General features: G+C 48.3%; 1 protein-coding gene across 1 annotated transcript in view; it reads left to right on the forward strand.

The window, feature by feature from the left end:
• The window catches only part of ARAP1 (ArfGAP with RhoGAP domain, ankyrin repeat and PH domain 1), a 90,405-nt gene that overhangs the window by 26,921 nt on the left and 50,521 nt on the right, over positions 1-12,963 (forward strand). Inside the window, exons 7-11 of the mRNA XM_056858811.1 lie at positions 541-661; positions 2,214-2,419; positions 5,056-5,162; positions 5,389-5,588; positions 7,406-7,491. Coding sequence (XP_056714789.1) covers positions 541-661; positions 2,214-2,419; positions 5,056-5,162; positions 5,389-5,588; positions 7,406-7,491 — 720 coding nt within the window. The remainder of the gene's footprint in view (positions 1-540; positions 662-2,213; positions 2,420-5,055; positions 5,163-5,388; positions 5,589-7,405; positions 7,492-12,963) is intronic.

Below are 12,963 nucleotides of genomic sequence, written 5' to 3' on the forward strand. Positions count from 1 at the left end.
CTGCCAGTGCCTCGGGGGCCACTCAGCTCAGACTCTTCCTTGGTAATTGGTGTCGGCTCGCCAAATGTCTTCCCCTGCACTGCGGCCATTTTGGTTTTTTTTTTTAATCAAGTCAGTTTATTGGGCATGAGATACAACAACTGAAATTGTGTTATTTCCCTGCAGTCATGGACAGTGTTAGGGATAAACCAAAGACACATGTGTGGTCAAACAAAAAACCTGAGTCCCAGTGAGGCATTAATGGCAGGCTTCTAGTTCTCCTTGTCACTTTCTCCCAAGGTGTGCCTGTTGGACAAGAATGCCACCATTCCAGGTTGTGGCGCCACCATCTTGCGCAGATTGGTCACATGATCACCCAGCTCCTTGATAGATTTGACCTCAGAGGAGGAGGAAGAGGAGGAATAATAATAATAATTATTATAATTTTCTGTTAGAAAATCCTTCGTAATGTCTAGACGGAAACTCTTTTGATTTAATTTCAACCCATTGGTTCTGGTCTGACCTGCCTCCTGTCCTCTTGTTCGTGGGCTTTCCCTGCAGGACATTTACTCCAAGCGCCTCATCCCAGTGGCATCGGTCTCCCGGGTGGCCAGTATCGGGGACCAGAAATTTGAGGTGATCACCAACAACCGGACTTTTGCCTTCCGGGCTGAGAATGACGGTGAGTGTCTTTTTTTCTCCCTACCTGAGTAACATGGCACAAGATGCTTTCATTTCAGCATGACCTTCTGTGGACTAGAGCCCCAGTCGTCTTTGAGACCGGTTTTTAGGGGTGGAATAAGGGATGTTAAGCAATTCGGCTTCCTGCTCTGGGATAACTCCTGAAATGCTGACAGTCGGATCTTCGGGACCGCCTCTCCTGGTACACCCCCGAAGACCTCTACAATCATCTGACAACAACTTACTGGTGGTCCCTGGCCCTAAGAGTGTGCAGCTATCCTTGACGAGAGCCAGGGCCTTTTTGGCCTTGGCACCGGCCTGGTGGAGGAATGCTCTGTCTGCTGACATCAGAGCCCTGCAGGACCTTAAAGAGTTCTGCAGGACCAGCAAGACAGAGCTCTTCCGCCAGGCCTAGGGCTGAGGACAGACAGCCGCAAATATTATTTGCTGGCCTCGCTATTATTATCCCTTCTCCTGTTATATTAATGTTAGTGGAGGGGTGTGTGTAAAGTGCTTTCAAGTCGCAGCTGACTTATGGCGACCCCTTTTTGGGGTTTTCATGGCAAGAGACTAACAGAGGTGGTTTGCCAGTGCCTTCCTCTGCACAGCAACCCTGGACTTCCTTGGTGGTCTCCCATCCAAATACTAACCAGGGCTGACCCTGCTTAGCTTCTGAGATCTGACGAGATCAGGCTAGCCTGGGCCATCCAGGTCCAGGTCAGTGGAGGGGTAGCCTGCCGCAAATATCCGACAAGACGAGTAGCGGTTAGGCGCCATCGGTAATTTTGTATTTTTAAAGTTTTAATTGGGGTTTTACTCTTATATTGAGTTTTTGTGGTTCATTTTATTACTGATGTATGAATGCTTTTGTATGATGTCACCCACCCTGAGCTGGCTTTGGCCAGGGCGGGCGGGCTATAAATTACAAAATAAAACCAACCAACTAATCAATCAATCAAACCCCTGTTCACACATTACCGTGACTGCACATCCATCCTGCTGGTACACGGATCCATACGATTGTAAGAAAGACCCAACAAGTGTTCACCAATGAATCTGGAGGACTACTCCTAGTTCTACTCCTACTACTGGGCTCAAATCTAGCTGTTCTCTTGCAGACGAACATGGCTACCATCTGAAACGATGCACAAAACTGCTGCCCAGTGGAGGAAATATTTTGGAGGAATTTCATCCAAAAGCCATTTAAGATACGAAGGTCTTTATGACCCTCCTAAAAGCCAGCAGCAGTGAAATCTTACAGATCTCTGGGGAGAGCTCAGGACATAATTGGGGGCGCGTGAGCTGGTCAGAGCCAGCCATGCCACTCTGTAAACAAGTTTTGGACTGTGGCCCACACTTGGCGTTCAGGCTCATACTGGGAGAGATGGTCTGAAAAGAGAAAGCTAGCATCTCAAGGTTCAGGAGAATAATGGAGCCTTCCCCACACGGCCTTTCAGTGTGGGGGATCCCACACATGCAGCTTAAAGCGCTTCAGTTGAGGACTGGATTCAACCCCCCAGCAGGCCTAATACAGACTGTGTTCTCTCCCATAGCTGATCGAAACGAGTGGATCAGGGCCCTTCAGAAGACGGTGGACGAGCGGAAATCCAAGTGTTTGGACCGGCTGTCCGTCCTGCACTTGGCGGGGGTCAGCTTTGACTCCGTGGACAAGTGTGGCCTTCTGGAACTGCGGGGCTTTAAGAACAAGCTCTATGTGGCCGTCACCGGGGACAAAGTGTTCCTCTACAAGAACGCGGAGGTGCGTATGTGCCAAAGTGCCTGCCTCATCTGAGGCCCAGCCCTGGCTCATGGATTTAAAAATTCCTAGCTGTCAGCTTAGCGGGGATGTTGGCTGCATTCATTTGTATTTGTTTGTTTATCTCCCGCTTTTCTCCCCTATTGGGAATCAAAGAGGCTTTTAGAGCGTCGTTCTGCCCTCCTCCATTTTCTCCCAACAACAACTCTCCGAGGCTGAGAGTTTGTGACGGGCTCAAGGACACCCAGCGAGCTTCCATGGTAGAAGTGGGGATTCGAACCTGGGTTGTCCGGAGTCCCAAGTCCACCACTGTTATCATCTACACCACACTGGATGGGATGCCCCCGAACCCAAGTGGAGTTCCTTTCCCTCTGCCATTGCTCCTCGTCTCTCAATAACAGGACTGAAGACAATTTACCTTCCTGATGAATAAGCTGTGGGGTTGGTCCCAGAGCTGGGTCTGGGGGTCCATGATGCAGCCGTTTTGTGGAGCCAGACATAATCACCAGGAACCATAGAATCACAGAAAGAGAGGAGTCCTTCCTAGAAAGGAACCTTGCATGAAGACCAGTTGAAGACTAGTCCATCCATAAAATGCAAAGTGCAGCCTCATTTTACATTGGGGCTGTGCAGAGACCAGAGAGAGGGCTTAACCCTTCCACACTTGTTTGAAACCAGTCCCTCCGCCCCACTCTGCTATTAGCATTTTAATTTAGCAATAAGTAAGGCAACTCACAGGCCTAAGAGGGCAAATTGGAAAAACAGAGAATTGTAACATGTCTCTTGGGTCCTGCACAGGAATATTCTAACTAAATAAGTAAATATCATAACAGTAGAAATTCTTCCCAATCTTAGCATAATCACCAGGAACCTTCAAATCATAGAATCATAGAAAGAGAGGAGTCCTTCCTAGAGAGGAATCTTGCATGAAGACCAGTTGAAGACTAGTCCATCCAAAAAATGCAAAGTGTAGTCTTGGCCAGCCAGCGTGGTGTAGTGGTTAAGAGCGGTGGTTTGGACCGGTGATCTGGAGAACTGGATTTGTTTCCCCACTCCTACGCATGAATCCAGCTGGGTGAACTTGGGCTAGTCACACTCTCTCAGCCTCACCTACCTCACAGGGTGCCTGTTGTGGGGAGGGGAAGGGAAAGGTGATTGCAAGCCGGTTTGAGTCTCCTTTAAGTCATAGAGAAAGTCGGCATATAAAAACCAACTCTTCTTCATTGGGGCTGTGCAGGGACCAAAGAGAGGGCTTAACCCTTCGACTTCCACACTTTCTTGTTTGAAACCAGCCCCCCCACCTCTGCTATTAGCATTTTAATTTAGCAATCCTAAGGACTTGTTTCTTGGGGTTATCCCCACTGAATAACATGGGGCTGATTTCTGAGTAGAACTGTTTAAGATTGCTCTCTAAAACATGGCTTGTCAAATCCCAGGCGCAAGGTGGCCCCGGTGCCCAGAAATTTCATTGTGTGCCTGGTATTGTCAGCTGTGATTTTGTTCAAGTGACTTGCACCTATGCTCATCAGAAGCACAAAGCTTACTTAATGTTTTGTTTCAGAATGTTTTGTTCTGGGGCATAACTACAAATGTGCGTCGTTGCCTGTTTAGACGTAAACATAACTTTGCGCTATTCAGTGGTGGTGGATGAAGTCATTTCTCAACCAATTGCTTTCTATGCTGGCTCCATTACTTCATTAAAGGGAGCTTTTTAAAGCAGTAATGGAATTACGAGAAATTGGAGAGAATCCTAGAATCATAGAGTTGGAAGGGTACCCCCAGGAACATCTAGTCCAACGTCCTGCACAATGCAGGAAATTCACAACTGCCTTCCCCCCCCCCACACAACACCCTGTGACCCCTACTCCATGCCCAGAAGATGGCAAAAAACCCCACCAGGATCCCTGGCCAATTTGGCCTGGAGGAAAATTGCTTCCTGACCCCAAAGTGGCAATCAGCATTTCCCTGGGCATGCAAGAAAGGGCCACAAGAGCTAAGCAGTGACGCCACCCTTCCTGCCCTCATCATCTGCCTAAGGTCATAGAATCAGCATTGCTGACAGATGGCCATCTAGCCTCTGCTTAAAAACCTCCAAAGAAGAAGAACCCACCACTTCCCGAGGAAGCCTGTTCCACTGAGGAACCGCTCTGACCGTCAGAAAGTTAGGTTTGGGTTAAAAATTAGTTTTTTGTTTTGGCGATGAAAACCATGTTGCCCACCCCATATTTTATTTGTATAGTATATAAACATTGTAACTCTTTGGCAAAAAGCTTTAATACAATTAGAAGGACCTGTGACAGGGTTATGGCTGGGTTTTGAAGTAGCAATAATTGTGGTCATTAAAATACGAAATCCTGAAGGCTAAAAAATGAATCTTTTGGTGCTGGAGTCTAGAACTGGAGAAAATTTGGCCAGGCCTGTTTGAAAGGGCTGTGCTAATGAGAGAGTGGGGAGGCCGTTTCAAACAGTGAAACGAAGAGGAGGTTGAAGAGTTAAACTCCCTGCCCCGCATGTCCCTGATGGCAAATTGAGGCTTGCGTTTTATCGAGGGAGGGAGAAGGTATGATCTTTGCCTCCTTTTTAAGCCTTAAGAGAAGAACCCCTTCCTGACCTTGTTATAATTCTCGTGCTGGGCTCAGGAATTTCGTCTGGGGATCGGGATCACCTACATCGAGATGAACGTGGGGAACGTCAAGGATGTGGACAGGCGGGGCTTCGATCTGACGACCCCTTACCGGATCTTCAGGTAAGATGAGGGGGTTCTGGAAGCTGAAGCCCCCTCCCAACCTCACCCCCTCCCATGGGACAACTGCTCCATGTGCAAGGCTCCATACCCACCCCCTATCTACCCCATGTTCAATACCTTCAGTGTGCATGCTCTCACACACACACACACTTTCCGCTGCGGTGTCCCGTGATCCCACCTACCAATATTTCCCCTGAATCGCCCTGTTGCTGCTTCTGTCTTCTAGCTTTGCTGCCGAATCCGACCAGGAGAAGGAGGAGTGGGTGGAGGCCATGCAGAACTCCATTGCCGAGGCTCTCTCCAACTTTGAGGTGGCCGAGAGGATCTGGGCGGTGGAGGAGAATCGCTTCTGTGCGGATTGTGGGGCCCCCAAACCCGACTGGGCCTCCATCAACCTGTGCGTGGTGATCTGCAAGCGGTGTGCAGGTAGGGAAAGTGGCTGCGTTATCTGATAAACCTCTCCCGAGTCATCTTTTCTCCACATGAAAAAGCCCCAGACTCCTCACCTGTTCCCTGTCAGGGAGCTGCTGCAATGCCTCAAACACCCTGCCTGAGCTTTGGCTAGCGCCGCTGTGTCCTTTTTTGAGATACGTTGAAGGGAACAGTGTGGAAGCAGCTAAGGCATCCATTGTTAGAAAGGCATGAAGGTGTTGACTGTTTCATTTCCACTTTCCCGTTTCATTTTTCATTTCACGGCAACCACACGCAGAGTTTATTTCCCAGCTGCCGCTTCAGCACCCTTCATGTGTATCCCCTCCCCTCATGTGCAAAACTTTGAATCTAATTTGCCGGGTTTTTTTTGTCAAAACCACTCCATTCAAAGACATCCTTCTGGCCCCGATGGAGAGGACTGGAAAAGCAAATTAGCTGAGTATGCAGTAATGGCAAAATTTATTTATTAATTATTTGTTTATATTTTGGCTTCTAGCCCACCCTCCATGCCTGGTCAAGACCGGGCTCAGAGAGGGTTACAGCAATTAAAACAACATACAATAAAATCACAAAAATTCAGTACTATTAAAATTAATTCAAAATCTAAATCAGTAGGCACCCAGTGTGAAATTAAGGATCGGGGAACATAGGTCACGGATAAGAAACAACAATATGGAAGCACCCCTCACAGCACACTACAAACAGTTAAAACATCAGGACCATGAGATGCAATTCCTCGTGGTATGGCAATACACGGGTAAATCTTTTCAGAATCTAAACATTGACCGGATCTTGGCACAAAAGGAGTCCCGCTTCATATTTCTGTTTAAAACCATTACACCGAAAGGGCTCAGTACTAATTTGGATTTATCTAGTTTCTTATAAGTAATCATTTAGTTTATATAGAACTCACATAGTTTATATAGAGCATATATCAATAATCATTTTCCAACATATAGACTGGTCTTCTCTTAAACAACTTCCAGTTTCTTTAAATATAATATAATTTATCACAGCTGTTCTGTGTGCATGTAGCTTTAAATCAAGGGCGGAGTTTGTCCCATGTTAGATGACTCATCCAGCTATCCACTAGAAGCAGGAAGGTACACACCTTATGAACGGGTATGTCTGTATATGTTGATTTTTGTAACTACTGTATGTAGACTGGCAAAGTAGTTTAATTGGAGTGTTTTTAACTGTTACAGAGTGGTATGCACTAATTCTTGCAGAACAAAGTTTCCGCTAGAACTGTCGTCATAGGATTGTCACGACCGAGGAAGCAAACGCAAAATGGGATTTTTATACCGGAAACCCATTGTTGGTGGCATCTATGGACATTCAGATTTTGCTATTGGCAATTATGGACCCTAAATACTGATTCAGTATATTTTTGCCTATTGTCATATTTTTGCTTATTGTTATAACATTGTGACGTGCTAATGCATTGTCATTGTCTGACTTGAACACACTGTATACAAGTGGAACGTTGGTCCTTGTAAGTTATATAACTGCTTAAGGATACAAATATATTGCATATCATGTAACAGGCTTATCAGCTGTTTTTGTGCCATAAGTGCTCATTCTTTGATTTCTCAGTCTCCATTGAGCACTAGTTGTTTTAGTCTGCCCACCTGGAAATTGGCAACCCTGCTCCCTCCCATTTGAAAAGAATTATGGCTGATCCTGGACAAGAAAAGATGGGACCCTGCCTGTCACTTGGAAGTCTCATTTGCAGCTGAGCATTCCTCTTTCTGCATTGGGAAGTTGAGGCCCAAGAGATATGCGTGTGTGTTCTTTGTTTCCCTGCATAGGAGAACACCGTGGGCTGGGCCCCAGCGTCACCAAAGTGCGGAGCCTCAAGATGGACAGAAAAGTCTGGACGGAGGAGCTGATCGAGGTACTGATCGAGGCATTGTGGCTCAGAGGTAGAGCCTCTGCTTGGCATGCAGAAGGTCCCAGGTTCTATCCCTGACATCTCCAGTGGAAAGGATTGGGCAGTTGGTGATGAGAAAGACCTCTGCCTGAGACCCTGGAGAGCCATGGGGAGGGGCTGTGGCTCAGTGACAGAGCATCTGCAGAAGGTCCCAGGTTCAATCCCTGGCATCTCTAGTTAAAAAGGACCAGGCACTAGGTGATGTGAAAGACTTCTGCCTGAGACCCTGGAGAGCTGCTGTCAGTCTGAGTAGGCAATACTGACTGATGGACCGAGGTTCTGAATCAGTATAAGGCAACTTCATGTGTTGGGAAGGGGAAGGGGCTGTGGATCAGTGGCAGAGCATCTGCCTGGCATCCCAGGTTCAGTCCTCAGCAATCCTAGCAGTAGGCGATGGGAAAGACCTCCATCTGAGACCCTGCTGAGCCGCTTCCAGTCTTAGTAGACAAGACTGACCTTCATAAAATCATAGAATGGGAAGGGCCCACCAGGGTCATCTAGTCCAACCCCCTGCACAATGCAGGAAATTCACAACTGCCTCCCCCCACATCCCCAGTGACCCCTACTCCATGCCCAGAAGATGACCAAGACGCCCTCCCTCTCATGATCTGCCTAAGGTCATAGAACCAGAATTGCTGACAGATGGCCATCTAGTCTCTGCTTGAAAACCTCCAGGCAAGGAGAGCTCACCACCTCCCGAGGAAGCCTGTTCCAATGAGGAACTGCTCTATTAGAAAATTCTTCCTGATGTCTAGATGGAAATTCTTTTGATTTAATTTCAACCCATTGGTTCAAGTCCGACCTTCTGGGGCAACAGAAAACAACTCGGCACCCTCCTCTCTATGACAGCCCTTCAAGGACTCAAAGATGGTTATCATATCCCCTCTCAGTCTTCTCCTCTTCAGGCTAAACACACCCAGCTCCTTCAGGCTTTCCTTTCAGGACTTGGTCTCCAGACCCCTCACCATCTTTGTTGCCCTCCTCTAGACACACTCCAGCTAATCTACATCCTTCTTAAATTGTGGTGCCCGAAACTGAACACAGTACTCTAGGTGAGGTCTAACAGAGCAGAGTAAAGCGATCCCATCACTTTGCTTGATCTTGACACTATACTTCTGTTGATACAGCCCAAGATTGCATTTGCCTTTTTAGCTACCGCATCACACTACATGAGGGACAGTCTATGTTTGCAGTGAGGCAGGTCCTGCAGACACAGGGCTGGGTCGGAAAAAGCAGGGGAAATCCACTGTTCAAAAAAAGAAAGCAGGAAAAAATAAGCCTTAAGAGGACCGTATGAGGAGAAATTCAGAAGGTGTGGTGTAATGTTTATCGTCAAAAATGGTGCTACGTCTTTCTCTGTGGTTTTGTCGGATTTGGCAGCCGTGTTATCAGCTCAGTTCTGCTACAGAAGATTTGTTTGCTCTGCAATCTCTTTCGTTTCTTTAGGGAGGAGCTGTTTACTCTCGATGTTTAAATTCTTCCAGACATCTGTCTTCTATTACAGCTAAAATTTCCTCTGCCTGTTGCTGTCAAGTTTGCATTTAGAGACTTTTCAGGCACCTAGGTATGGAGCCCTCAGATTAGGCATCCGCCATTGTCCGGCTCAGCTCTGCCCCCCCCCCCCCAAAAAAAAGTGGGGATACGCCTTGAAACAAAAAAAACAAACCTCTTCCTAGGGACAAGAACTTCCGAAATAACATTTTAGAACTTTTAGAAATATAAGTTTAACCACATGGGGGTACCTCTGCACAAGAAAATGCATTGCTGGGTGCAAAGAATTCTGCAATATTTTCTCTCTCCTTCCTCCCCCACCCTCAATTCCCTGGATGGCCGAAACTAAGACACGCTTTCACGTTCCTGGGAACAAAAAGCTCCATAAAAATGTGCCCTGGAGTAATAGAGGGTGGAAATTATTCCGGACGCCTGGAGGCTGGCTAAAGGCACTTGAGGGGGGTGGTCCGTGCCGCACACAGCATTTGTAGAGCAACTCACTGTATAGACCCCCCACGTGAGATTGGTGTGGGAGCCCCCTCCATCCCACGACACCGGGGATTGTTGCCCCAGCTGCTTTATCAGTATAGTATAGCCTGATGTTGTCAGATCTGGGAAGCTAAGCAGGGTTGGCGCTTGGATGGGAGACCACCGAGGAAGACTCTGCCAAACCACCTCAGTCTCTTGCCCAGACCTGGATGGCCCAGGCTAGACTGCTCTCCTCAGATCTCGGAAGCTAAGCAGGGCCAGTACTTGGAAGGGAGACCACCAAAGAAGGCTCTGCAGAGGAAGGCAATGGCCAACGATCTCTGGTTCTCACTTGCCTCGGAAGCGCCTTTCTGGGGTCACAATAAGTCATCTTCAACTCGATGGCGCTTATACCTGTAGCAGCCATGGAGAGCTGGAGTGGGTGGGGCCCTGCATGTGAGGAGAAGCAAGATTTAACCCTGCCCCCGTGCCAGTTTCATAACCTCAAATGCCCCCAATCTTCGTTTATTAGTAAAGAAGAAGAAGAGTTGGCTTTTATATGCTGACTTTCTCTACAACTTAAGGAAGAATCAGACCGGCTTACAATCACCTTCCCTTCCCCTCCCCACAACAGACACCCTGGGAGGTAGGTGGGGCTGAGAGAGCACTAAGAGAGCTGTGACTAGCCCAAGGTCACCCAGCTGGCTTCGTGTGCAGGAGTGGGGAAACAAATCCAGTTCACCAGATTAGCCTCCGCCGTTCACATGGAGGAGTGGGGGATCAAACCCGGTTCTTCAGATCAGAGCCCTCCGCTCTTAACCAAAGCCCCATGAAGATCTCTTCATCAAGGATCTTCCAGCATGTTGTTTGGTTTGGCTTGGAGCCACACGGGCTCTCTGCAATCTTGTGTACGTGGCCCAATTTGCACAGTGTGATAGGGTTACCAGGTCCCTCTTTGCCACCAGCAAGAAGTTTTGGGGTGGAGCCTGAGGAGGGCGGGGTTTGGGGAGGGGAGGGACTTCCATGCCATAGAGTCCAATTGCCAAAGTGGCCATTCTCTCCAGGCGAACTGATCTCTATGGCTGGAGATCAGTTGTAATAACAGGAGATCTCCAGCTACCTTGCGGTTGGCAACCCTACGGTGTGATCTTGGCTGCGTTGGGTCTCCTCTGAGTGGGCCAGTGGCACTTGCCGCTCAAGCAGGGCCCAGATCTGTTTCTGATCGGTGTCACGGCTCGGCCTCCCGTTCTTTGGCTGCCTGAGGCAGAACCGCACGTGGGATTTGGCACCTTCGACAGCCTCGGAAAACCACGCCAGGAACCCGCGGCTCACCCCGCCTTGCAGTCCAGTCAGATTTAGGACCTCCTGCCCGAGAGACCGCTCCAAGGTTCACGGGGTGGGCATGGAGCAGAGCAGGCTGGCAAGCGTTCTTGGCAACAGGGGTGGGCTGGCCTGCAGCCCCCCACCCCGCCGTCCTCCGTCCTCCACCCCCTTCTCTGCCTCTCATCATCCCTGAAACGGGTCCAGCTCCTCCTTTCCAGCACGTCTGTTTATTTTTGCTTGTTTGAAGATGAGGAACCATCTTGCGTCTTCTTCTTGGCCAGGGATACAGGGGCTCCTGCGGTGATGCCCCCCAGGTGAAGAGTCCAGAGATGGACTCTTCTGCCTGGTCCGAGCACTAAAGCAGGGGTCCTCAACCTTTTTGAGCCTGTGGGCACATTTGGAATTGTGACATGGAGTTTAGGGTCGCCAGGTCCCTCTTCGCCACCGGCAGGAGGTTTTTGGGGCGGAGCCTAAAGAGGGCGGGGTTTGGGGAGGGGAGGGACTTCAGTGCCATAGAGTCCAATGGCCAAAGCGGCCATTTTCTCCAGGGGAACAGATCTCTGTCTCCTGGAGATCAGTTGTAATAGCAAGAGATCTCCAGCTACTACCTGGAGGTTAAGCAACCAAAATAAACACCACTGCACTGATACCACAGGTAAGGAAGAAAAGTGCAGGAATTGCTGGAATTACTGAGATATAACGGACAACACACAAGTGTGACAAAGTGTATCAAAGTGTACAAAGTGTACAAATTAACATATAACAAACACACAATATAATACAAATTCAACATTTCAACGGTTCCCACCGGGTAACTTGTAGTATCCCGGTGGGAACAGTTGAAATGTTGAATTTGTCTGTACAATCTGTGTATTGACAATGTTGTATCCTGTATTGGAACCTTAATTTGAAAGACCGTACACAGCTTGATTTCCTAGCAGTTTGAGAAAGAGATTGTATTTAAACTGGATAACCTTATGTGCATATAAGAGAAACTTGAACTAAATGGAACTGATGAAGAATACAGAAACGATCGTCTTCCTAGCAACTTCTATATGAAGAATTCCTTGATGCTTGGCTCTTAAACTAGCATTTTGTACCTTGGACTTTGAAAGAGTTTTGTATTATATTGTGTGTTTGTTATAAGTTAATTTGTACACTTGGTACACTTTGTCCCACTTGTGACAAAAGAGGACAACCCGTTATATCTCAGTAATTCCAGCACTACCTGGAGGTTGGCAACCCTATGGGCTGGAGATGCAACTCGGCTGCTGAGGCACTCTGAGTGAGCCGTGAGCTCTGCAGAAAGGCAAGGGCTGGTTTGGGCTTTGAAGACAGGCTGCGGTTGAGATCGATTCTGTGCTTTCAACGGTCGATGAACTCGCTGGTGACCCAGAAAAACAGACCCACTGGAGGGGCTGATAAAGGGGGCCATTTGAATGCCAGCCACTAGGCCGACGGCAGGCAGCTCGGGGCCAGTTAAGATCATAATTAAGAAATTTAGAAACTTGTGCTCCTGGTTAAAGATTTCGGTGTGAAAATGTTGGGGGGGGGGGAGTTGCCAGCCTCCTGGTGGTGGCTGGAAATCTCCTGCTATTACAACTGATCTCCAGCCGATAGAGATCAGTTCCCCTGGAGAAAGTGGCCACTTTGGCAATTGGACTCTAAGGCAATGAAGTCCCTCCCCAAACCCTGCCCTCCTCTGGCTCTGCCCCCAAAGACTCCTGCCGGTGGCGAAGAGACACCTGGCAACCCTAGTAATTGGCTTTGTCTGTGTCTTCTTATAAAGTTTTATCTCTGGTGTGTGTGTGCTTAGTGCCATCAAGTCGCTTCCTACTCATGGCGACCCTTTGAGTCAGTGTCCTCCAAAACATCCCATCCTAGCCTTGCTCAGGTCTTGCAAATTTGAGGGCCGTGGCTTCCTTTATTGAGTCAATCCATCTCTTGCTGGGTTGTCCTCTTTTCCTGCTGCCCTCAACGTTTCCTAGCATTTATCTCTGGTACCTGGCATTACATTTTATGGTACCTGGAGGCCCGACCTGTGACATTTATGTAATATCCTCATACCAAATGAGTTTGACACCCCTGCCCTAAAGACCAGGCACGCTCAAGAGCTATGTCATGCTACGCAGCCCCCTTGAATCACACATCCGA

Source organism: Euleptes europaea, chromosome 12 (assembly GCF_029931775.1).
Source record: "Euleptes europaea isolate rEulEur1 chromosome 12, rEulEur1.hap1, whole genome shotgun sequence".
NCBI classification, from domain to species: Eukaryota; Metazoa; Chordata; class Lepidosauria; order Squamata; family Sphaerodactylidae; genus Euleptes; species Euleptes europaea.